General features: G+C 51.4%; 1 protein-coding gene across 1 annotated transcript; it reads left to right on the top strand.

Annotated features, from left to right (window-relative positions):
* The first annotated feature begins 172 nt into the window (after positions 1 to 172).
* Positions 173 to 14,892, top strand: SYT3 (synaptotagmin 3). Its single transcript, XM_065926568.1, has 11 exons — positions 173 to 242; positions 879 to 1,009; positions 2,470 to 2,635; positions 5,427 to 5,952; positions 8,153 to 8,540; positions 8,666 to 8,884; positions 11,299 to 11,419; positions 11,721 to 11,892; positions 11,981 to 12,113; positions 14,151 to 14,219; positions 14,387 to 14,892. The coding sequence occupies exons 3-10, from the start codon at positions 2,485 to 2,487 to the stop codon at positions 14,214 to 14,216; spliced, it is 1,776 nt and encodes a 591-aa protein (XP_065782640.1). The 5' UTR covers positions 173 to 242; positions 879 to 1,009; positions 2,470 to 2,484; the 3' UTR covers positions 14,217 to 14,219; positions 14,387 to 14,892.
* Positions 14,893 to 25,207: the final 10,315 nt, after the last annotated feature.

Genomic DNA, 25,207 nt, shown 5'->3' with positions numbered 1-25,207 from the left:
GATCTCTATCTCCTCGGCGGTGGAAGTGCGCTGCGTCTCAGACGCCTAGGTCGGGGGAAAGCGCCCTCCTTCCTCTCTGCGGCCGCGTGATTTCGGCTTTCAAGCCGCAGGTTCGAAGGGGAAGAAGACGGAGGGGGTGCGAGGGGAGGAGCCGGGGACCTGCGACAGGGGCGGGGGAGGAGCCGAGCTGGCGCCGCGGCCGGCGCGCGGGGCTGCGGCGGCGGCGGCAGGGGCAGCTCCGGGTGAGTCCGCTCCTCCCCTTCCCCCTGCCACAGCCCCCGCCCCAGCCCCATCCCGGGGGGCGGCCCGGGCGCGTGGGGGCGGGGGTAGGGGCAGAGGTGCGCGGATCTCCGACCCGGGAGTGGGAGTGCTGCAGCGTCTCCTGGCTGCCCCGGGGGAGGGGCACGTGGTCCCGGAATGTGGGGGGGTCCCGAAACACCTGGGTGCACCCCAACCTCGCCCACCGATCCCCCGGGCGTGGGGATGGTTTACCCACTCCATGGCCCCTCCGGACTTAGGACTCCGTGGCTTCTCGAGGTCCCAGACATTATTCATCTCCCCTGCAGCGCCTTGGGACCCCGTCATCTCATAACCGCCCCCCCCACCTCCAAAAAATTCCCATCCTATCTGCAGCCGGGAGAGGCACTAAGGACTCCAACTCCCATCAGTCCCTGCAGTGCCTGGTCTATGAAGCCGCAGCAACGCGAGCGCAAGGCCTGCCGGGAATTGTAGTCTTTAAGCTTAACAGGAGCTGGGGGCCCGAAGGTGGGAAGGGGGTGGCCGGACCTCTCGGGGGTCGCCTGAGGTCGAGCAGCTGGCCCGAGTAGGACAAGATGTGAGGCTCGGGCTAAGCTTTTTCTCACGGCCACGGCCCCCAGATCCGGCCCCCCCTCCCACCACCTGGTTCTTGGGGACAGTTCCGCAGCCCCATATCCACCCTACAACCCCCATGGGCTACCGCCAGCCGCCGCCTCCGCTGCCATCCAGGACAAGGCAGGGATAAGCGCAGGTGAGTCTGACTATGCCCGTCTCAGAGTCCTGGCCTTCTGCAGCACCCCACGACACCTGTCCATCTGTGAGCCCTGATCTGTCCGTCCCTAATTTCCCCTGCACCCTCCTTCCAGTCTATCTCTGATGTCTAGCTCCAAACCATGTGTCGCTAATTCCCCTTCCCACAGCCACCTATTTTTCCCCGTGTTTTATGAACGTCCCCCCCGCCAACCTTCCTTCTGCCCCCATGACTGTCTGCCCAGTCCTCCATCCGCTGTATGCTTTTGTCCATCTGTGATCTCTGGCCATTATTTTTCTGTCCTTCATTTCTGCACCCCATCCATTCTCCTGTCCACTATTTGTCTCTCAAAGATATTTCGGTCCACTCTCTTGCCTGGCAATTACCACTGCCCGCTCGGTCCATCCATCTCTCACACTCCTGTGAATTACACACCAGCTTATTCTTTATGGCTTGTCCATCCCAAGTTTCAATCCTTGACTTTCCCTCTGTCTGTCTGTTCATCTGTCCTACTCTTCCAGGCCCCAGGTTGCCCTTCCCATTGTTTCTGTCTCCCTTCCCCTTATCTCTCCCTCTCTCAACTTGGTCCTTATCTCTGCATCCTTCACCTTCATCTCTCCACGCCAGCATCAGACAACCATCTCCTATCTCTCTGCCCCCATCCATCTCCTCGTTCCCCCTCTCCTCTCCTCTCCTCCTCTACACCTTCCTGTTCCCTGGACCTCCCAAGCCCTTTCCCACCCTGGGCCATTGCTCATGTTCTTCCCGCTGTTTTGATTGGTTTTCCGCACTCCAGTCCCACTGCCCACTGCCCATGGCTGGCTCCGTCTCGTCTTTCAGGTTTCAGAGAACTCCTCCGATGACCCACCTCCGGGTCCCTTTGTGACACATCCTTCTTTTAGGGCAGTTCTCGCAGTCTGAGGGCTGTGTGTCCACGTGAGTGTGTTTGTTGATTTGATGCTCCTGTGTCCTCTCATTGGACTGTGACACCAGGAGGCCGGGTACCGAGCGGGGCTTGTTCTCTGTTGGATCTGCAGCAGCCCACACCTCACGCATAGTTGGTGCTCAGTGAATATCTGTTGAATGCACGAAGGAGAAATGGCGGTTCCACTGTCTCTCCATCCCTAAATTCTGTCCCTGCATCTGTGCAACCCTAATCTTTGTCTCCTTGTCTGTCCAACCCTTTATTTGTACATCCTGAATCTCTGCCCCTTGCCTGGCCTTCCCAGTCTCTTCCTCCTTGTCCATTTCCTCCCAGTTTCTTCTCGCTTGTTCATTGCCCCTCCCAATCTCCATCCCCGTGTCCCTCCACCTCCCAATCCCTGTCCCTTTGTCATTCCACTCCCAGTCACTGCCCCTTGCCTATCCTCTTTCATTCTCTTTCCACCCCTTATCCATCCCCTCTCTCTCCCCCATCCCATTCCCCATCTGTACCCTTGCCCGGCCCCTCCCAAGCACAGGACTCGCTGGCCACCATGTCAGGAGACTACGAGGATGACCTCTGCCGTCGGGCACTTATCCTGGTCTCGGACCTCTGTGCGCGGGTCCGAGATGCCGACACCAGTGACAGGTGCCAAGAGTTCAACGACCTGCGAATCAGAGGCTATCCCCGGGGGCCAGATGCAGGTCAGCACCCCCAGCCATGTTGGTCAGCCCCCTGCTTCCACCATAGGCAGAATTTTTAGAGATTTAGAGCAGACTTGCTCAGCTTCCTGTGCCTTATGGAGCCAGTCCCTCTTAGAGTCTTGCCTCCATCCTGCCTGTTGCTGGTCCCCCTAACCTCTAGTCTAAGGAGAAGGAGCTATGTGGTTCATTTGACCCATGACCTTTGGAGTTTTGCCCTGTGGGCCTCCTATCCACCCTCCCCACCCCTACTCCCCTGCTGCACACACCCCCTTCAAGTGTCTTTTTGCATCTCACAAGTGCTTAGAAGCTCAGGCTCTAAATCAGTCTGTCTGACTTGTCTGGGTTCAAATCCCACCTCCCCCACTTACTAAATGCATGGGTTCTTCTGTACCTCAGTTTCCTCATCTGGAAAATGGGAATAATAAAAGTGACTACTCCTTGGAGCAGCTGAGAGACTCAAATGATATAACACATGTGACTTGCTAACAACAAGCTGGGCACACAGTGGGCATTTGATAAATGTTGGAATATACTTACTGAGCACCGGTTGTGCGCCAGGCAGTATGCAAGGTCCTTCACATATCTCATCAACTACTCATGATGACCCTTGGTGGTACATATAATCCCTATCTTCTCTTTTTTTAATTTTATTTTAAAAATTTTTTGATTGAAGTACAGTTGATTTACAATGATTCATGTGTATGGCAAAGTGATTCAGATATAGATATTGATGTATATATTCTTTTTCAGATTCCTTTCCATTATATGTTGTTATAAGACACTGAATATAGTTATAATCCTTATTTTCAATGGGGGAAACTGAGGTTCAGATGGAGTGGTTGGTCCCCCAGCTAGGAAGAAGTAGGGTTCTGAGAGCTAGGAAATATCATGAGCACCTTTGTCCAGATGAGAAACCTTCACAAAGCAGGAGCTGGGATATTAGGATGACGGCCACACTCGCTGAGCGCCAGGGCGGGGCTCAGCATCTCAAGTGCAGGGTGTCCAGAGGTCGGTGATAAGGGATGAGGCCCAGAGAGCTGCAGCAGCTCGCTCGGAGTCTCATGGTCTATATGCAGAAGAGCCCGACTGTGACCCCAGGAAGTGTAGCACACTACCGTGATTTGGCGAGCTGGGCGTGGGGTGTCTTAGGACTACCCCCAAATTCAGTAATCCCTAGGACTTTGACTTGGAGAGAGTCTGGGTCAGGCTAACAGTGGGAAACGGCATCTGTCCAACTTCTCTCCCCCTTCTCTTCCAAAACGACCCTTTTTGCTCAGTTCTCTCCGTGTTCAGAAGGCTGGGGGGCCCTTGCTCTGGTTTCTAACAGGCCCCCAGAACTCTAAGTAGGTGCTCGTCATTTCAAAACGGACTCCCCAAGGGATTGGGGTCGGGTGGGAAACTCGGAGTCCTGCCACTGCCTGCCCAGTGGCCCTGCAGGGTCACTTCCTGTCTCTCTGAGCCTCAGTTGCCTTGTCCGTAAAGTGGGATCAATCACCCTCAGGTGGTATAGTGTCATGAGGATAAACATCAGGGCCCATTGACTTAGATTCACTGGGCGGTTCAGGATTGAAGCACATCCCCTTGTCGCCAAGCGCTCCCTGAAGGGACAGCACACAGCGCTTCCACCCTGCTGTCCTTGCCACCAATGCTTTGGTGACCTGCTCCTCCCCGTGCGCCCCATAACCCGTCATCTGGACACAGCAGGAATTTCCCTCTGTGATCCACTTCATGGAGACCCAAGAGTCAACCCCCAAACAAATTCACATTTCCTTGAAAAACCCCAGTGCTGGCACCAATTATTGAACAAACCTTGGATTCAAGATCTGGGCTGTCCGGGTTTCTCTGAAAGGCATACCAGCACACAGCAAGCATTCAGAATGTGTTAGTGGTGGTGGTGATGGTGTTGGATGCAGGTGGCAGCACTGGGATTTATCATCCTAACAAAAAGTCCTGCTTGAACCGCCATTCACTGGGAAACATTGAATGTGATAGCACAGTGGTGAAGATGGTGGGCTCCGGAGCCAGGTGCCCTGGACTCAAATTCTGCCTCCTCCACTCCAGCTACAGGACTTCGTGTCTGTGGTAACTTCATGTCTCTTGGTCTCGGTTTCCTTTTGTGAAAAGTACTAATGGGCATAATCATGTTGCCAAGCTCCTAGGGTGCCCGTGAGGCATAAGGAAGCTAATGTCTATAAAGCACAGTAACCTCTCAAGAAATGTTTGCTATTATCTTCCCCAGCTTCCTCTGCAAGCCATTTACTCCTTCCATTCTTTAAAACCACTATGACAGGCAGAACTGAGTTTTCCCCATTGGACAAATGGGGTGGGTCAAGCTCAGAGAGGTGAAGATGTGTTCCCAAAGCCACACAGCGAGCTGGAATTTGAACCCTGACCTGCCTAACTGTGCCATGCGATCTCCCCACTCTTTGATCACCTCTGAGCATTTGGGGGAAGCTTGGTTCTAAATTGGAGGATGTATCCACTTACAGGAGAGGCAGTGCGATCAAGAGAATAAAAAGGATGAAATCTGAAGACAGACTGCTGGTTCAAGTCCCAGATCTGTCATGGACTAGCTGTTGTAGCCTTAGACGAGTCACCCAACCTCTCAGCTTCCTCATCTTTAAAGTGGTTAGACGGAAACACCGACGTTGCGTAGCCGTGGAGTCTATACTGAGTAGTACATGTAACGTGTTTAGGATGGTGAGAGGCCAACACTGAAGCTTAGCTTTTTCAGGGAGAGCTAAGTTCTGACCCCACCCTGACCCCTGACCTTTGTCCTCACTCTCTCCAGACATCTCCGTGAGCCTGCTGTCGGTCATCGTGACGTTCTGTGGCATTGTGCTTCTGGGTGTCTCCCTCTTCGTGTCGTGGAAGCTGTGCTGGGTGCCCTGGCGGGACAAGGGAGGCTCAACCGTGGGCGGTGGTCCCTTACGCAAAGACCTAGGCCCCGGGGTCGGGCTGGCAGGCCTGGTAGGCGGCGGCGGGCACCACCTGGGGGCCGGCTTGGGTGGCCATCCCCTGCTGGGGGGCCCGCATCACCATGCCCACACGGCCCACCATCCGCCCTTCGCCGAGCTGCTGGAGCCGGGCAGCCTAGGGGGGTCTGACCCCCCTGAGCCCTCTTACTTGGACATGGACTCCTACCCAGAGGCTGCAGCTGCTGCAGTAGCCGCGGGGGTCAAACCAAGCCAGACATCTCCCGAGCTGCCCTCGGAGGCCGGGGCAGGCTCGGGGCTGCTGCTGCTGCCCCCCAGTGGTGGGGGCCTGCCCAGTGCCCAGTCACATCAGCAGGTCACAAGCCTGGCACCCACCACCAGGTGAGACAGGCCACCGGGCTGGGGGTCCACTCTGAACTGCCTTTCCTCTTCCGTATCGCCTTCCCATCTGCGGCACTCCTGAGTCCTGGGAAAGGAGGGAGCTTGGGGCGTGGAGTCCTGGATCCTGGAGAAAGATGAGGCTGGGGACCCAGACTCCTGAGTTTGAGGGAGGAGGTGCCTAGAGGTCTGAGCTCTTAAAACCAGTGGAAGGAAGAAGATAGGGACAGGACTCTGAGATCAGGAAGGTGGGAGAGAATGGAGATTAGACCCCCGAGTCCCTGAGGCACAAAGCGATTCATCACTGTTGGGACCTACAGTTCATTGATACACTGATCCTGATTCTATGCATGCATATTGAGCGCCTAATATGACCTAGACCTGAGCTGGGTGTTGGGAAAAAGTAGAGGTGAGCATTGCAGACAGACCCTCATGTCACTCCCAGTCCAGGGGAAGTGGGTCCCCAGATCAGCCTGTCCCGAGCCAGGAGGCCAGGTCTGCAGAAATACAACCTAAGGGACATGGGTGGGACCGGATGACACCGGGTCTTGGATGCCAGATTGAGGGTCTGGGACCTTGTCCTGGGGCGCTGGGGACTTGTCCTGGGGCACGGAGGGCTTGAGCAGAGGAGGTCAGCTCTGGGTACAGAAAGACCTCTCTGGGGCCACACAGGGGACAGACTGGAGGACAAGAGTCCAGGCAGGGGGAGGACAAGGCTGAGCTAAGATCACGGGGGTGGTGGAGAAGGAGATGAGGCAGAGAGAGTCGGGGGCAGTGAGTCGGGGATGGAACTGGGGGGCTAACGGCTGTGGGCAGGAGGGGGTCGGAGGAGGTAAGGACAGCACCCAGGGGTCTGGCCTGGTGATCGGGTGGATGGTGAGACTGTCAGAGGATCTAGGAAGAGGGGAGGGTTTGAGGAAGACCCTGAGCTTATCTCGGTCTTGTTGAATGAGAGGGACCTGGGGGAGCATCTGGGGGAAACTGCCTTCTAGAAGGATTGTCTTGGGCCCCAGAGGTTCATGGGTGGTTCTCCTCCAGGTGGGAGCTGGTCAGTGGCTCATGGAAAATGTAGTCTGAGGTCTCTGGGGAAACCCTCCAGAGGTTGATGGATACACTGGTTCTGAGTTGCTCATTCCCCCATTATACAGATGAAGAAACTGGGGCTCAGAGGGTGTTAATGACCTGCTCAAAGTCACTCTGGGAGCAGGGAATAGTGCACTGATCAGTAGCTGGGGGCATCTCACCCCGCATCTCTTTTCATGGCTCCCCGCTCCCCCGCTTCTCCTAGCCCCGTGCCTGCCTCTGAGTTGGCGCTGCCCTGTCCAGTCATCACTAGGGGCCCCACCACATGGACTTCACCACGGGTGCAGTGGCCCATGCAGGAAAGGATGGATGAGCAGGGACCGAGGGGGTGGGAAAATTCAGGAGAAGGGAGGGAAGGGGTTTGAGGGGAGAGAGGAGGTGAGGATGGCACCAGATGTCTGGCCTGCAGGCCAAGGTGGATCTTCGGGGGCTGGGAGAGGGAGTGGGTTGGGGAGAAGGGAGCGAGCCCAGTGGGGAACACAAGAGGAATGTGGTGACTGATGGGGCCGGGAGGCTGAACCTGGCCGGAGCCCAGGAGACACACTTAGCAGACAGAGGCTGCTGATGGTTGCAGAAACCTGGGGCACAGATGAGCTTGTCCAGGGAAAGCATACGAGGGAGAAGCAAAGACAATGGCCAAGATGGTTAAGGATGGAGCTGTGGGCTTCCGTAGTGTTCCACAAGCACAGAAAAGACAGTTGAGAGAGAAAGAACAGGCCAGGGGCCACAATGGCCAGGTGGGAGAGCATGAGGATGGGCCGGGGAAATTTGGAGAAGGGCAGATGGAGGTCGAGGGAGTCTGGGCTGTGTGAAACCCCAGGACTCCACAGAGGTTATTCAGGGTCACTCCTGGAGGTCAAATGGAAGCTTTGAGAGGCTGGTGACAGCCCAGGTCTGATTTGGAGCTAGCTTAGAGAAGGGGATGGTCACCCCCCCATACAGACGGGGAAACTGAGGTTCAGAGGATTCAAGCGCCCTGCTCAAGGTCACAGTGGGCAAAGGTGGGGGTCTGTGGGCCCCTGGCTGTGGGGTTTGGGGAGGAGGCCGGGAGGGGCCCCCCAGGTCTTCAAGTGCAGAAATCAGAGCCACTGACTCCATCTGTCTTCCCCACCTCCCGCAGGTACCCTGCCCTACCCCGGCCCCTCACCCAGCAGACCCTGACCCCGCAGCCAGACCCGGGCAGTGAGGAGCGGCCGCCCGCCCTACCCTTACCCCTGCCGGGCGGAGAGGAAAAAGCCAAGCTCATCGGACAGATCAAGCCAGAGCTGTACCAGGGGACTGGACCCGGCGGCCGGCGGGGCGGCGGGGGCCCCGGCTCTGGGGAGGCTGGCGCGGGGGCGCCCTGCGGCCGCATCAGCTTCGCCCTGCGGTATCTCTACGGCTCCGACCAGCTGGTGGTGCGGATTCTGCAGGCCTTGGACCTCCCGGCCAAGGACTCCAATGGCTTCTCAGATCCCTACGTCAAGATCTATCTGCTGCCTGACCGCAAGAAGAAGTTTCAGACCAAGGTCTGGAGTGGAGGGCTGGACATCCGGGTCCCAGGGAGGAGGGGCGGGGTCCGGACCCCGGGCCCGAGGGAGGAGGGGCGGGTGGGCATGGTGTGTGTCTCCCCTTCCTCGCCCACCCCCTCCAGGTGCATAGGAAGACCCTGAACCCCGTCTTCAACGAGACGTTTCAGTTCTCGGTGCCGCTGGCTGAGTTGGCGCAGCGCAAACTGCACTTCAGCGTCTATGACTTTGACCGCTTCTCCCGGCACGATCTCATCGGCCAGGTGGTGCTGGACAACCTCCTGGAGCTGGCCGAGCAGCCCCCCGACCGCCCGCTGTGGAGGGACATCTTGGAGGGCGGCTCGGTCAGTGACTCCCACACCCTCTTCCCCAGGGGACCCAGGACCCCCCAGCTTGCCATCTCCTTGCCCCCCCCTACTACTTCAAAACCTCATAACTCTTGGATCCTGGAGTTTTCTTTTTAACTTTATTTTCCTGCAAAATATTGCAAACGTACCAGCAGGAATAGAGAATGGTATGGGCTCCCACTCCCCTTCTGCACTTAGTTAAATATTAACATCAGAACCAGGCCCCAGATTTCCCAACTTCTGACCCCACCTTGACATCTGATGGTAACCATTCAGAAAACCATAACAGATGCCACCCATTTTATCAAAACTCCAGACTGTGACCCCATGACTTCTGCCCTCTGACCCCGGATTCCTAACCCTCCATCTTCCCAAGCCTAGAGTGCCTGGTTTTTGTTTGTCAAACTTCCTTTCCCCTTACAACCTCCTCATTTTTCAATTTCCAGTCTTCCTGAGACCCCCAGCCCCTCTGATCTCTGAACATTTTGTTTCAAAGCCCTGACCCTCAAGCTTTCTAATTTAATCTAATCCTCTGTGTCTTCATGGTCTCCACTGGAACCCTGATAGTGTGAATCCCTAAAGCCTCATACTGAAATCCCCGATATCCTGACATCTCCCCAGTGCCCCCAACACCCCCCACTGGCCCCTTCTGCCTGTCTTACAGCCTCGTTCTCCTGTACATCCAATCCTTCCCCGAGCCCAGCTCCTAGGTCTTTGGGTGTCCTGACCCCTTCCGCGCCCCGAACTTCACACCCTCCCAACTCCTCAGCCCTCTCAGTTCCAGTCCGTGGGTTTCCCGACATTCTAGCTCTCTGTTGATCTGGGGAAGCTGTGTGTGAGTGGGGAGGGGTGTGAGCCCTGTCCTCATATCTTGAGAGGGCTGGTTTTGCCCACCCGATGGCCCAACTCAAGCTCCTTCCTGTCTCTGAGCCTCCGTTTCCCCCTATGTATCAGGTGCATGTGGCTCTTCCTAAGGTCCCCTTCACTCAGGGGGACCACAGCCCGCTTGCTCCGTCCCCCAAGCCCAGGCTCTGAGAACCACCTGCCTAGTTGTAGGGTCCTAGCCCTGATCCCTGTTGTTCCCCGAGGCTGCCCCGCTCGAGGGCCCCCTCCTGCATCTATCCTTGTCTCCTCCGTCACCTCACATTTTCTCTTCTGCTCTTGATCGCTCCAGGCCTAGGTGGTCACACAGGGGCCAGCATCATGGGGACACCCAGGGGGAGTCTTTGCTCAGGGCGGCAGGGAGTCTGGGAGCACATGGGAAGAGCTGACAGCTAGACTGAGGCTTGATGACTGGGAGGAGATGGGGAGGGAGGGTACTCTCGCTTAGCACAGCCGGGGCAGAGCCTCAGGGGAGCGCGTGGGGAGTCTAGGGACCTGGGCTCCGGATTCGTGGGTGGGGGGCGAGGCCCTGAGATGAGGCTGAAGACCAGGGCAGCCGGGGTGTCGAGGCGGGGGATCTACCTCCCTTGTAACCTCACGCAGGCTCTTGTCTGTCTCCTGCCCCGAGAGTGACCTCTCCATGTGTCTTTTCTCAGTCCCACCTCTCTGGATCTCTGTCCCTTTCTCCATGTAGCTCTCTGCCTCTGTTTCTCTCTCTCCTCCTGCACCCCCTCCCCCGTTCCCCCCCCCCCCCATTCTGGATCTCTGTCACTCTCGATGGGTCTCCATATGTGTTAGTCACTTCAGTCGTGTCCGTCTCTTTGCGACCCCAGGGACTGTAGCTCACCAGGCTCCTCTGTCCGTGCGGTTCTCCAGGCAGGAATACGGGAGTGGGTTGCCATTCCCTTCTCCAGGGGGTCTTCCCGACCCAGGCATCAAACCCGAGTCTCCTGCATTGCAGGCCGATCCTTTACTGTCTGAGCCGGGGATCTCTATGCACCGCCCCCCACCAGGTCTCTGCCCCCTGGGGACTCTCTCTCCTCCCAGGCCTTGGTTCTCCCCCTGAGTCTGTGCCCCTCTTCCTCTCCCCAGTAGGTCTCTCTCCTCTCTGTCTGGGTCTCTAGGTACGCACCCCCCCCCCGCACCCCCAACCCCACTCTGCTCTGGGTCTTTCTGACTCTAGAATCCTGTGGGTCTGTCATTCTGACTCTCTCCCGCTGTTTGCATCTGTCTCAGCGGATTTCTCACAGCGTTCTTCTCTCTGCCTCCCTCTTTCTGTCCTTCTCCTGATCTCCCCCCACCCACGCCTCTTCCAGTTTTCCCCGCAGAACAAATAGGCTTTGACGGTGGTGGGCCGCTGTGGCCGGGGAGTTTACCAGGTTTTGGCCCGGAGTCAGATTGTTAAGTGGATCGGAAACCTGAGCCCTGCAAATCGGGGAGGAGAGCTGGAGGCTGGAGACTGGGAAGTCAGGGAGAGACTGGGGGGAGGCTGAGACAGCGCCTCGCTGGCCCCCTTTCCCCAACTGCAGGAAAAGGCAGATCTTGGGGAGCTCAATTTCTCACTCTGCTACCTCCCCACGGCCGGCCGCCTCACCGTGACCATCATCAAAGCCTCTAACCTCAAAGCGATGGACCTCACCGGCTTCTCGGGTGGGTTCCGGAAAGGCGCCGGTTTCTGAGGGGCGGGGAGGCGGGTGAGACTCCCCGGTCTGAGCGAGGAGGGGGCTGGAAGCCCAGACTCCACAGAGTCCTGAGAGAGGAGGGGAGGGGCGTCCAGACCCCCTGAGTCTGGGCGACGAGAGTCTGAGGTCTGGGCTCCTGGATCCGAGGGGCTAGGAGAGAAAAGATTGGGGAACCAAACGCTTGGGTCTGGGAGAAAGGTCTGGGGTCCGCGATGGGGTCCGAGGGACGAAGACCCGGTTCAGCGCCCTCCTTCCACGCCCGCCCCTAGACCCCTACGTGAAGGCCTCTCTGATCAGCGAGGGGCGGCGTCTGAAGAAGCGGAAAACCTCCATCAAGAAGAACACGCTGAACCCCACGTACAACGAGGCGCTGGTGTTCGACGTGGCCCCCGAGAGCGTGGAGAGCGTGGGGCTCAGCATCGCGGTGGTGGACTATGACTGGTGAGGCAGGGCTCGGGGTGAGAGCGGGGTGTCGGGCCCGGCCTGCCGGCCTCTGGGGTGCTCACCGGCCCCCACCCGTGACCCCCAGCATCGGGCACAACGAGGTGATCGGCGTGTGCCGCGTGGGTCCCGACGCCGCTGACCCCCACGGCCGCGAGCACTGGGCCGAGATGCTGGCCAACCCGCGCAAGCCTGTGGAGCACTGGCATCAGCTGGTGGAGGTGAGTGGGGCGCCACTCACCCCTTCATTCGCGCAACCCCTCATGTCTTCGTGGGCTGCTCGGTCACAGGTTCGAGTCCCCGCTCCGCCCTCTTTAGCCGTGTGACTTGGAGCAAGTTCCTTGATCTCTCTGTGCCCCCGTTTCCCCAGCTGGGAAATAGGACCCTTAGAAGCGTCTATTGTTAGGACCGGTGTGAAGATGCAGTGAGTTAATGCAGGACCAAGTGTCCGCCTCTGAGTAAGGGCTCAGTAAATAGTCAGCTACTCTTATTATTATTACTCATGATGCTAAGTCCCGAATAAAAGGAAAGGGGAAAAAACCTGGATGATAAAATAGAGCAGGGCTTTATTTGTTATTTAAAGCAGGCTGTGAAAATTGGTGGATTGCGGTTTACGGGGTAGGGATCAACAATTTTTCTTTTGAAATGAATAAGAAAATAAAATTGAAATAGAACAGTGCAGAAATTTTCACAGGGCAGGAAACCAAGGATGGTGGTATTAATTTATTTTTCTCCTGGGGGTTGCAGTGCAAAAGGTTTGAGAGTCTTGGGTGGGGGGAGAGGGAATCTGGAGGGGAGTTGGGACATGCCCTTTCAATTAGGGAGTCCTGGAGGGCTTCTCGGAGGAGACATTTGAGCAGAGGCATGGAGGCTGAGAAGGAATGGGCTTAGGTTAAAAAAGCTTGTAGGAAGAGGGTAAGGCTGCCAGTTCCTCCAAATAATCGAGTCCGGAGGTGTCAATGGTGAGCCTGGAGCAGAGAAAGAAGGGGATGGGAAGATCCCAAGAGGCCTTGGGGGTCACGGGAGAACCAGCTTGACAATTTTTAAATTAAAAATTTAAGATCACTTAAGAACCTTAATTGGTCAAGAGAAATTTTCAAGTATGGGTTCTCTCATTTGAATCCAGGAAAAGCAAAGAAGTAACTTTCAAAACTACTGATGACTCTACTGTCACTAAAGCCAAGAAAGTAAAATTATACTAAATTCTTGCAGGGTAAAAATAAAACATTTAAGATAGTATGAATTTCAGTACACTTACTCTTCTTTTTTTTTCCTTCAATATTTTCTCAACTAGTTTAATTTTCCGGGGGGTGGGGGGGAATACAGAAAAATCTAGTACATATTTCTCCTTTTGTCTTTGGTTCCTGAGCCCAAAGGTTGGGCTTTGGTTCCTGGCCTTTACTGCCAATTTAAATAAATTTAAAGAAATAAAATAAATTTTAAATAAAACAAGTTCTTTAAAATGGCACTGGACTAACTTTTACTTAAAATTTATATTTTGCTCATCATGGACTATTTTTGCATTGATTTTGTTTTTTTTTTTAAAGGTGGTATTACAATAGCATTTATCTGGATTGCTGCATTTGGGTGCACCTTGCATTTTACACCTGGATTCAGTTCCTCACTTGGAATTGACTAGTGTGGCCCTGCTTTGAAGTTTTCTCTGGGGTTGGAGTGGGGAGGGATGTAAAGGGCTGAGTGCAGAGCTCAGAAGTGAGTTTTGAAAAGACTGATTATACTTAGCTGAACAGATGGCAGCTCTCCCTGCTTTCATCACTTACTCTTCTTCTAATTCACTCACTCGTTTATTCACAAACTTCTCTGGCAGCTCCTGTGAAACAAGCTTGCCCTGCTCCTCAGTGGAGAGGAGCTGAACCCTGGCAGAGTCTGACCACGACCTTGACTTTCAGCCAATGGTGTTCTGTGGCTGAGCCTGACCATTCTGTAGCTCAGCCCTCCCGTGGCTCCCCAGCACTCTCAGGACTGGGCTTCAGCTCCTTGGGGGCTATGCAGGGTCTTCCTCATCACCCCAGTGGCCTCGTCATCTCTTGTCACATTTCCAGTAATGTCTCCTTCGTGCCTCTGTTTTCCCATCTGTAGAATGGGACTGTAGTACCACTTGCCCCATCACTTCAGAGCTGGGCAAAAAAAGAGAACTATAAATGATGAAAACAGGTGTGGTGTCTTATTAGGTTCATTACTAGCAACTGTTTTGCCTCTGTCCCCCTCCTCCTGAGCCTTTGGATTTCCCCCTTCAGGAAAAGACTTTGACCAGCTTCACAAAAGGCAGCAAAGGATTGTCAGAGAAAGAGAACTCAGAGTGAGAGGTAAGGAACCCAGCCCAGGGGTGGAGGGGCTGGACTCCCAGGTCTGAGGATGGAGGGACATAGCACCAGGATTCCTGGGTCCCTGGGGTGTTTCATGGCCGTGACCAGCCAGGTCATGGGCTGGCTGTCCGCCATCACTAATGTTTCCTTGCTGCCCGGTCCCGCAGGTCTGGCCAAGGCTTGGAATCAGACCAGGCCCCCTGAGGACCCCATCCCTTCCTGCCCGGACTGTGAATTCATCTCCTCGAAGCCATAACGTCCGAGCCGCGTGGTGCAAGGCAGCCCTGGGCCTGCCCATCCTTCTACCCCTGGAGGCTTGGGGGTGGTGGGAGGCAGGCGGGCCCAGCTCCCTGTTTCAAGGTGGGGGGCATTCAGTCTCCACTGTGTCTGTCTTCCCTCCCCGGGGCTCCCCATCCAGATGAGGGGCCATGCATGTCTGGGGGATCCCTGCCCCCCAAAACCTCTGTCTGTCTGTCTGTCTGTCGTCTGTCTCTTTGCTGTTTGTACAAGACTTAGTGTCCTAACCCTCGTGCTGGCTGTGAATGTCAATGGACCAATCTCCCGTGTCCCCCTAGACACGCACACGCCTGTGTCCACCCTGTCTGTTCACCACACCCTGAGTCTGGCCAATTCCCCCCACTGCTGCTGCTATCAACTCCAGAATAAATACATATATTGGGTCTCACTCCATCTGGGGCTCCTGTCCTTTCTGGGGCTGGGAAGCTGGGTTGGAACATCTCAACTCTGCATTCAAACAAATGTTTCATTCACTAGCAGGGTGACCTTTGGCAACTTAACTGATTTCTCTGAACTTTTCTAAACTTTACACCAGCCAGGACCACCGTAGTCATAGGACACAAAATGCAACCCAGGCTATTGTAAGCCACAAGCAGAAATGAAGGACCTCCATGCAAGCCTGAGAGTACAGAAGGACTTCAGGCATGGTTGGATCCAGGTGTTTGGGTGATTCTGCTTTGTCCTTTGTTGACTTCGTTCTCGGGCAGGTCTTTGCGATGGTAGCAAATGGTCATTTGGAACTGCAGGCTTATAATGCTGAAGCTGTTATAATGCCTTCAGCTGAAGAAAACAGAATTCCCAACAGAGAGAGCTGAAGTAGTAGAGATTTCTTTTGCTCGTGGTAGAGATTTCTTTTGCTCCTCTAACATTTTAAGACACAAAATCCCAGGGTTAGTTCAACTGCTCAGTGTCAGGCACTAAGTTGGCATCTCTGAGAATAGTTTGCTTTCCCCGCATGAGTACAAACTGTCTGCAACGATACCACGCATCCTGTTCTCAGTGACATCCAAAGCAGAAAATGTGGACAAGGGCCTCTCCCTTATGTGTTTGACATTTTTATTTTCTCCCTGAAAAAGTTCTCCTCCTTTCTCATTTGCCAGACTGGGTTCTAGGGGGCCAGACTGGGTTGCAATGCAGTCTGAAAATTGAGCATCTGTCATTTCTAGTCTAGATCGTGGGGCGTGGGCTTTGCCAGCAAGAAAGCATGGAAAAGGGAATGATTGTTGGGGTGGAAATTAACAGGACCTGCTGCAGTTGCAGAAAAACAGGAAACAAAATTAGGATATTCCCTTTCTCTCTCTCTCTGTATCCATATCCTTCAGGAAGAGGAGTCCGATTGGTCCTCCTCAGATCTTAAATGACACCCTCCAGCTAGGCAACTGTCCAGTTGAGAAGCTTGCTTTTGCCCATCCCCCACCCCCACCCCCGCCAGAGCTGACTCCTCCCCCTCCCCATCCCACCCAGATTGGATCAGACTCCCTCAGGAACCCGACCCTTCTTGCCCAGCGGTGAATTCATCTCCTGACGTCATAACGTTCTTTAGTGGAGAACGCAGGGGTTCCCTTCATTGACAGCCCCAACAGAATGTCGTGGCAGGGGGGCAGGGGACAGTCCTTCAAAGTAGCCAGTGTCCTCTCCATGATGAGTTGACATTAATTCACACCCCTTTGCCCGTACGCACCATTTCAAAACATGCGATCATGAAAAGAATAGTACAGTTCCTGTACTTGTTGGCGTGAGCTGCCATAACAAATGACCACAAGCTGGCTAGCTGAGAACGGCAGAAGTGTATTCTCTGGAGACCGGAAGTCTGAAGGCAAGGTGTCGGCAGGGTCGGTTCCTTCTGAGACTCTGCAAGAGAATCTCCGCCTCATGCCATGCCTCTCACCCAGCTCCTGGTAACTGTCTGAAATCCTTGGTGTTCCTTGGCTGGTAGAGAATCGCTCCACTCTGCTCCCATCTTGACATCTCCTGCGCCCGCGCGTATCTCATACTTCCCTCTTCCTTTCTGGTTCTCTCTCTTTTAAAGCACATAGAACACTGATTTTTTTTTTTTTTTAATTGTAGTCTGATTAGGAGTACATGAACTCTTTTTTCTCGAGCATTGAGCAACACTTTTCAAACCCTAATAAATGTCAAGGTTAGAAAGGTGCGATACTGTTAGTAAAGTTCAGCTTAAAGGTAAATAAGCAGAGTGACAATATACAGCCTTGACGTATTCCTTTTCCTGTTTGGAACCAGTCTGTTGTTCCACGTGCAGTTCTAACTGTTGCTTCCTGACCTGCATACAAATTTCTCAAGAGGCAGGTCAGGTGGTCTGGTATTCCCATCTCTTTCAGAATTTTCCACAGTTTGTTGTGATCCACACAGTCAAAGGCTTTGGCATAGTCAATAAAGCAGAAGTAGATGTGCCAGCAAATATAGCAGCAGATTTGGAAAACTCAGTAGTGGCCACAGTACTGGAAAAGGTCAGTTTTCATTCCAATCCCAAAGAAAGGCAATGCTAAAGAATGCTCAAACTATTGCACAATTGCACTTATCTCACATGCTAGTAAAGTAATGCTCAAGATTCTCCAAGCCAGGGTTCAGCAATATGTGAACCACGAACTTTCAGATGTTCAAGCTGGATTTAGAAAAGGCAGAGGAACCAAAGATCAAATTGCCATCTGTTGGATTATCAAAAAAGAGAGTTCCAGAAAAACATCTATTTCTACTTTGTTGACCATGCCAAAGCCTTTGACTGTGTGGATCACCACAAACTGGAAAATTCTGAAAGAGATGGGAATACCAGACCACCTGACCTGCCTCTTGAGAAACCTGTATGCAGGTCAGGAAGCAACAGTTAGAACTGCACGTGGAACAACAGACTGGTTCCAAATAGGGAAAGGAATACATCAAGGCTGTATATTGTCACCTTGCTTATTTAACTTATATGAAGGGTACATCATGAGAAACGCTGGGCTGAAGGAAGCACAAGCTGAAATCAAGATTACCGGGAGAAATATCAATAACCTCAGATATGCAGATGGCACCACCTTTACAGCCGAAAGCGAAGAATTAATGAGCCTCTTGATGAAAGTGAAAGAGAAGAGTGAAAAAGTTGGCTTAAAACTCAATATTCAGAAAACTAAGATCAAGGCATCTGGTCCTGGCACTTCATGGCAAATAGATGGGGAAACAGTGACAGACTTTATTTTGGGGGGCTCTAAAATCACTGCAGATAGTGACTGCAGCCATGAAATTAAAAGACTCTTACTCCTTGGAACAAAAGCTATGACCAACCTAGACAGCATATTAAAAAGGAGAACCAAAAAAAAAGCAGAGCCATTACTTTGTCAACAAAGGTCCGTCTAGTCAAGGCTATGGTTTTTCCATTAGTCATGTATGAATGTCAGAGTTGGACTATAAAGAAAGCTGAATGCTGAAGAATTGATGCTTTTGAACTGTGGTGTTGGAGAAGACTCTTGAATGTCCCTTGGACTGCAAGGAGATCCAACCAGTCCATCCTAAAGGAAATCAGTCCTGAATATTCATTGGAAGGACTGATGCTGAAGCTGAAACTCCAATACTTTGGCCACCTGATGCGAAGAACTGACTCATTGGAAAGGACTCTGATGCTGGGAAAGATTTGTCAACTACAAATTGGCACCTACCAAGAGCATTGCCAATGACTGAACAACAAGGCATTTGCCATCTGCCTCTACGGAGACTGAACCCCATGCTGCTATAGCTGTTGACCTGCAACAACCCCTGAGGGAGTTCAGGGTGGAGTGAAGCACTCTGTGCTCCAGGGAATCTGGTAGGACAGGTCTGTAGATAGTTGGATATTTTTAGGAACAGATTTTATCATCTCAATCCTTGCATCTCCTCATATCTAGAGAAGCACTAAATCCCTTCATGGTGATATCAAATCCTCATGACTAACAAGAAGACTTTTGTAAAATGAGTGCTTCATGGCACTGAACTCCCCCGTCACCAAAACCTTATATGTTGACTTTCCCCCACTGCCGCTTTGGAGCAGTCTCCCAGAGCTATCTGAGATGCTGCCTCCAGGGCTGCAGCCCTCATTTTGCCCCAAATAAAACTTAACTCACAACTCTCAAGTAGTACATATTTTTTAGTCAACAGATTGAAGGCAGGAGGAGAAGGGGACGATAGAGGATGAGATGGTTGAGATGGCATCACCAACTCAATGGACATGAGTTTGAGTAAACTCTGGGAGTTGGTGATGGACAAGGAGGCTTGGCATGCTGCAATCCATGGGGTCGCAGAATTGGACTCGACTGAGCGACTGAACTGAACTGAAGTTTAACAGGGCAGCCTGTTAGCATCCACAAGAATTGCAAGTTCATTTTAACCTAATAAATACCCTGAAAATATCCTTAAGAAGACAGTGCATCATGCCAAACTTTTCCTTTAAATGAATGTCATACTCTACTGAGCGTGCTGCTAGCTCATTCTTTTTGCCGTCTTTGATGACGCCACTACGTACCAGCAAGTTCATCTGGTACACAAGTGAGCTTTTTTGTTTTGTTTGTTTGACCATGACCTGCAGCATGTGAGATCTTAGTTCCCCGACCAGGGATCAAACCCGTGCCCCCTGCAGTGGAAGTACAGAGTCCCAACCACTAGAATTCCTTACAAGCGAGCTTTGAATTTGAGCCTAGATTCAAATTCCTCCTCCTCACATATCATCTCTGTGACTTTGGGCAAAGTAGATAACCTATTCATGCCCTGATTTCTTTAACTGTAAGGTAGAAAAATGATAATGCCTACTTCACAAGAATGTTATGCAGATTAGTGAAATAATACACATGAGACACTTAGCGTGGTATTTGGTATATAGCAACTGACTCAAATGTTAGCTATTAATATGGATAATAATGCTGACTGTAATTGCTAATAATTATTATGTATTATTAGAATATAGTTGTGCATTAGAGATCTTCATAATCACTTTCATGATGACCTAATATATTAAGGACCAGGTGTTCTAGAAGGGAAAACGATGTTTCAGGGTAAGGAAATGTAAGCAGGGCAATTTTTTATCACCAGTTTGCTTTGAATAACATCAGTTGGTTACAGTCATCCAGGTATGTTTTTTTCCCTCCTTTCTCTTATAAAGATACCTGTCATTGGATTTAAGGAGCAGTCTAAATCCTAAACAATCTCATCTCGATATCCATACTTCAGTTATACATCTGCAGAGACCCCCCTTCCAAGTAAGGTCCCAATCACAGATTCTGGGGAGTTAGGAAAATATATTTTGAGGGTCATCGTTAAACTTGCTGCAACCATTTTGGAAAAACAGCTCATCAGTTTTTCATAAAGTGAGACATAAGCTTACCATGTGACTCAGCAAAGGCATTCCGAAGTATTTACCCGTGAGAAGTAAGAACACATGTGCACACAAATATTCACAGCAACTTTATTCATCACAACCCCAATCTGGAAAACTAGAAACAATGGGAACTTTCTAAACAATGGGTAAGCAAATTGCATGTTGGTAGGATGGAATGCTACTCAGCAATTAAGAGAAGTACCTACTGATAATGTGTAACACCACAGATAAACCTCAAAAACAGTGAGTCTTGTGAAAGAAGCCAGGCAGAAAGGAGTACAAACTGTATGATTCCATTTCTATGAAATTGTAGGGACTGTTAATCTATAAGATAGAAGTCAGATTAGGGTTGCCTGAGGCCAAGAGAGTGGGGATGGTGGATTGATTATATGCATGTACAGAGCAACCTTTTTTTTTTTTTTAAAGGAATGCTCTGAGTTTTTAAAAACAGTTTTATTTCTTTATTTATTTGACTGTGCTGGGTCTTCATTGCTTTGAGGGCTTTTCTCTAGTTGTGGAGAGCAGAGGCTACTCTCTAGTTGCAGGGCGAGGACCCCTCATTGCGTTGGCTTCTCTTGTGTAGCACAGGCTCTGGGCAAGGGCCCCAGTAGTTGCAGCTCACAGACTCTAGAGCTCGGGCTCCAATGCTGTGGTGCATGGACTCAGCTGCTCCGAGGCATGAGGGATCTTCCCGGACCAGAGATTGAAACCATGTCTCCTGCCAAAGGCAAGCAGATCCTTTACCACTGAGCCACCAGGGAAGCCAGAAACTGTTCTATATCTTGATTGTGAAGATGGCCATACACTGTATATACTTGTCACAACTCATAGAAGAATACACTTAAAATTGGTGCATTGTTTTAAGTTACAATAAAATACACATAATGTAAAGTTTACCATCTAAACGCTTTTGAAGGTTCAGTGCAATAATGTTCAGTAGATTCACACTGGTGTGCGGCCAGTCTCCAGAACTTTTTTATCTTGCAAAAATGGAAGTTTTATATTCATTAAACAACTCCTCAACCCCACCACCCTCGCTGCCTCAGCCCCTGGCAACCAACATTCTACTATGTGTCCCCATGAATTTGACTACTCTAGGTACCTCATGTAAATGGATTCATACAGTGTTTTCCTTCAATTGTAATAAATATGCCATACTAATGCAGGATGTTAATAATAAAGGGAATTAGGAGAGGGCATATTAGGGAGTGTGGAATTAGGGTACAGAGTTCCCATTAGGGTATATGGGAACTTTCTGTACTTTTTTAAGCTCAATTTTTTTCCTGTAAACCTAAAGCTTCTTTGGGGAGAAAAAAAAAAGCCATTAATCTCTTTTAAACAGAACAGATGCCAATCAGGCAAAAACCACAGGTGTCTATTATATGGGTCCATAGCTGCAGGTGGGCGTCCCCTCTAACAATAGTTTGCACGTCTGCGGGAGATTATGGAGCTTGGAAAGGATAATAAAGGTGACTGCCCTCTGCACACTTAAGTATTTGAGTCCAAGGTCATTCCTTATTCCTGAACACAGTATCTTTCTGCCTATGATACCGTTCTCCAGGTCTCTCTTGACGGCTAGAGCGGAGGGATGTAACCAATCAAGAATGGCCTGGCAGTGGCGTCACCAGTCACCAAGGCATCCAACGCCCCCGGCACACTGTGGCGCCCTCTGGCGGAGGAATGGGAGGCTGTATCTGAGAGGGAGCCAATCCGGTCAGCTGACTTGGGCCAAGTTCCAATGCCGGGTGCGACGCCCCTCACGGCCCCTGGCGACTCAAGCCACTTTCCATCTCCAGAAACCCGACCCGGAGAAAGAGATTCTGAGGGGAAGGAAAGAGCAAGAGTACCTGGTATCCAATCAGATACAGGAATGAACTCAACAGCCATCCAATCAGATCAGCGGACCCAACCTAATAGCGCAGGTATCCCATTAGACGGAGTAGAGTTGCCATGACAACACGAGTCCCCGTAGGGCTGGCTGGGTCCCCGAGCTCGGACGCGTGAGCGCCACCTGGCGCTCAGCAACGCGGGGCCACGCCGGCGAGCGCGTGCTTGCTGAAGACCGCCAGTAAGGCCGCGCAGAACCTGGGGGAGTGAGGTCGCCAGTTGCGGAGCCTTGGAGGGCACGAGCTCCAAGGCGATCCCGCGTGAGCCCCTGCGAGCCCGCTGGCGGGTCGCGCGCACTTTCTCAGTGCAGCGGATGGTGTGCGGGCCCTCGTGTTTCTGTCTTCTTTTACCTTGAGGGAGCGATAGTAGGCGGGAAAGGGCCTGAGGCGAGGTGTTAGGCGACAGGCACAAGGGGGATGACTGACAGACTGATGGATCCGGGTCGGGAGTGGCGGGGCTGACTGACGGGTGGACCGGGGTCGGGGGTGTGGCGGGGCTCTGTCCCAGAAAAGGCCTGGGAGACGATGTTGCCCCGTAAAAATCTTGTTGAAGGACAGAGCCCATGCTTTGCGGGCCCTTGAACGTGGACTTGTTCTGCCTCTTGCGTTATCCAGTATTGGTTCCAGGCAAAAGGGAGAGCAGGGGGAAAGCACATGCTTGGTATGTTTGAGGGACGGAAGGAAAGTCAGAAAAGCCAGGGGGGCGTAGTGAAGGAGCGGGGAGGGGAGGCTCAAAATGGAGGCAGAGAGGCAGGGGCCAAATTGTGTAGGGCCTGGTGGCCGCAGTGAGGTGCTTCCTTTTTGCTCTAAGAGGAACGAGAAGCCGTGAGCTCACTAGGCCAGATTTCAAGACTTCTACATGTATTTGCTGTGTATCTCAGGCAAGTCACTGTACCACTCTGATCCTTTGGTTGTCCCAAGTGTGGGGAAAAAAAGAGTCCAGGAGGGACAGTCAAGAGATGGTGAATCTTCTCCCATCTTGTATCTTCCCTCTGGATGAGAGATTTCCTTCAAAGAAGCTAAAACTGAAGTTATCCCAAAGAGCTTTTTGTACAGAGAACTCCTACCTTCAATTCCTTGATCCAGTCCTTTGTCTGTGACCCAAAGCTCCTCTCCAGGAATGGAGGGGGGGATCCTGGACTCCTTGAAGATTGTCTTCTTTCTTTTGATGCCTCCCTGGCAGTCTGTTTAGAACTAAGCAGGACTTTATAACCTGGGGCCAGACTTCAGGGGGTCAAAAGTTCCCCTGAAATTGTATACAAAGTTTTGTCCACAAGTGTTTGTCTCTAGGGAAAGGGTTGCTAGTTCATCAGATTCTCAAAGGATTATTTCATTTGCAAAATACAGAACTCCAATTCAGACTGGCTGGGGGATAAAAAGAGGAAAAAAAGAAGATGGATTGTTATTGCCTCATATAAATGAAAAGTCATGGCCACCCCCAAAACTTCAAGGACAGGTTCAGACACTGACATGATGTTATCTGGGTGCCTCTGGTGAGCCCTGACTTCCTCTGATTGGCTTCATCTTCACACAGGCTCTCCCTTCCTGGTGGAAGTGACCTTGTGATTACATTGAAAGTGAAAGTCACTCAGTCACGTCCCACTCTTTGCGACCCCACGGACTGTAGCCCTCCAGGCTCCTCTGTCCATGGAATTCTCCAGCAAGAATAGTGGAGTGGGTTGCCACTTCCTTCTCCAGGGGATCTTCCCAACCCAGGGATTGAACCCAGGTCTCCTACATTACAGGCAGAGTCTTTAGTGTCTGAGCCACCAGGGAAGCCCCATGTGACTACATTAGACCCACCTGAATACTCTCAGCTACTCTCCCTGTCTTCTCTTCTTTTCTGGCTGCACCTCGCAGCATGTGGCACCTTGCAGCAGTTCTTCAACCAAGGATTGAACCCATGCCCTCTGTCATTGAAGCCCGAAGTCTTAACCACTGGCCCACCAGGGAAGTTCCTTAGTCTCCCTGTCTTAAAGTCAGCTGATTAGCAACCTTAATTTCTTCATCAGCCTTCATCCCAATTTACCATCTAACCTGACATATTCACAGGCCCTGGGGATTAGGACATCTCTGGGGAGCCATCATTATGCCTGCTGCAGCAGGGGTGAATGCTAAGGAGGCACCGGAAAGCAGTCGTCATTTTCTGGCTGCTGGGTTAGAAGCAAGGTTCAGGTGAGGAGGGGCTGGGAAATGGAAGGGAAGGGAGCTAACATTGAAATGAACACATACTACCTCTCAGACACTGTTCTTGGAACTTTATATACACTATTATTTACTTTTTATGACAACCCTGTTAATATCCCCATTTTACAAATGAGAAACAAATATCCCCATTTTACAATTGAGAAAACAGAAGTTCAGAGTGATGGGGTAATGTGTCACACAACTGGTGGCAGAAGTGGGATTAGAAATCAGGCCTGTCTGCCTCTAAAAGGCATTTAAAATAGAACCTCAGGGAGGGGACTTGTCTGGTGGTCAAGTGCTTAAGACTCAGTGCTCCCAAGGCAGGGGCACGGGTTCAGTCCCTGGTCAGGGAACTAAGATCCTTGGTCAGTGAACTAAGATCCTACATGCCACAAGCAAGGCCAAAATAAATAAAGAAATAATTATTTTAAAAGAATGGGAAGAATTTTTTTTTTTAAATATGAAATACTTTGGGACTTTCCAGGCAGTCCAGTAGTTAAGACCACATGCCTCCAAAGCAGGGAGTGAGGGTTTGTTCAATCCCTGATCAGTCAAGGAACTAAGATTTCATGTGCTAGGTGGCCTGGCCAAAAAAAAAACCCAAGATGTAACATTTTAAAAAATAGAACCTTAGGTTTATGTTCACAGTATACCATGTACATATATTCATATGTATTTCTTCCCTTTTAGAAAATTATTTATTTTTTCAAATGTACAAGTAATGTATAGATAGAGTGCCCTTGCTTTTTAAAAACTGTATAATAGATCAAGCTCAAGTTCCCTTTGATCACCTCTCTATAATTGCAGTTTCTTCCCTGGAAGTAACCTTTGTTATCCATTTATGGTGAGTCCTTCTAGATCTTTGTCTATAAGTGTGTGCATATATCTAGTAATATAGTGTATGCATAGTATTGTATAGTAAATGAGTAGTATTGTTTTGAGCAAGCATGTGAGTGTGTTTTAACATAAATGGGATCATACTGTACATATTGTTCTGCAGCTTGCTTTTTTAACTCAACAGTATGTCTTGGAAATCCATCCAGCTTTATTTAAATAGCTCTGTACCATTTCTTTCAAGAGCCGCAGTGGTGTTCCAAAAAACTCGTGTTTCTTTATCTGTTCTCCTGTTGCTGGACATTTGGGTTATTTTGGGTTTCCTTGCTCTTACAATGTTGCCATGAACATCTTTTTTCTCAGGTACATGTGTGTTGCCTCTGGGTCAATAAGGACAGGCAGAATCATCAGGTTATGTGAGTATATTCATTTTAATTTTAAAC

This window comes from Muntiacus reevesi, chromosome 2 (assembly GCF_963930625.1).
Source record: "Muntiacus reevesi chromosome 2, mMunRee1.1, whole genome shotgun sequence".
Taxonomy (NCBI): Eukaryota; Metazoa; Chordata; class Mammalia; order Artiodactyla; family Cervidae; genus Muntiacus; species Muntiacus reevesi.
The sequence above is the reverse complement of the archived record's forward strand: the minus strand, read 5'-3'. Positions and strand labels throughout refer to the sequence as shown.

Coding starts and splice junctions, on each gene's coding strand:
- SYT3 (XM_065926568.1), top strand. CDS start 2,485: ATGTCAGGAGACTACGAGGATGACCTCTGCCGTCGGGCACTTATCCTG. Junction 8,885..11,298: donor ACATCTTGGAGGGCGGCTCG/GTCAGTGACTCC, acceptor CCCCAACTGCAG/GAAAAGGCAGATCTTGGGGA. Junction 12,114..14,150: donor ACTGGCATCAGCTGGTGGAG/GTGAGTGGGGCG, acceptor TTCCCCCTTCAG/GAAAAGACTTTGACCAGCTT.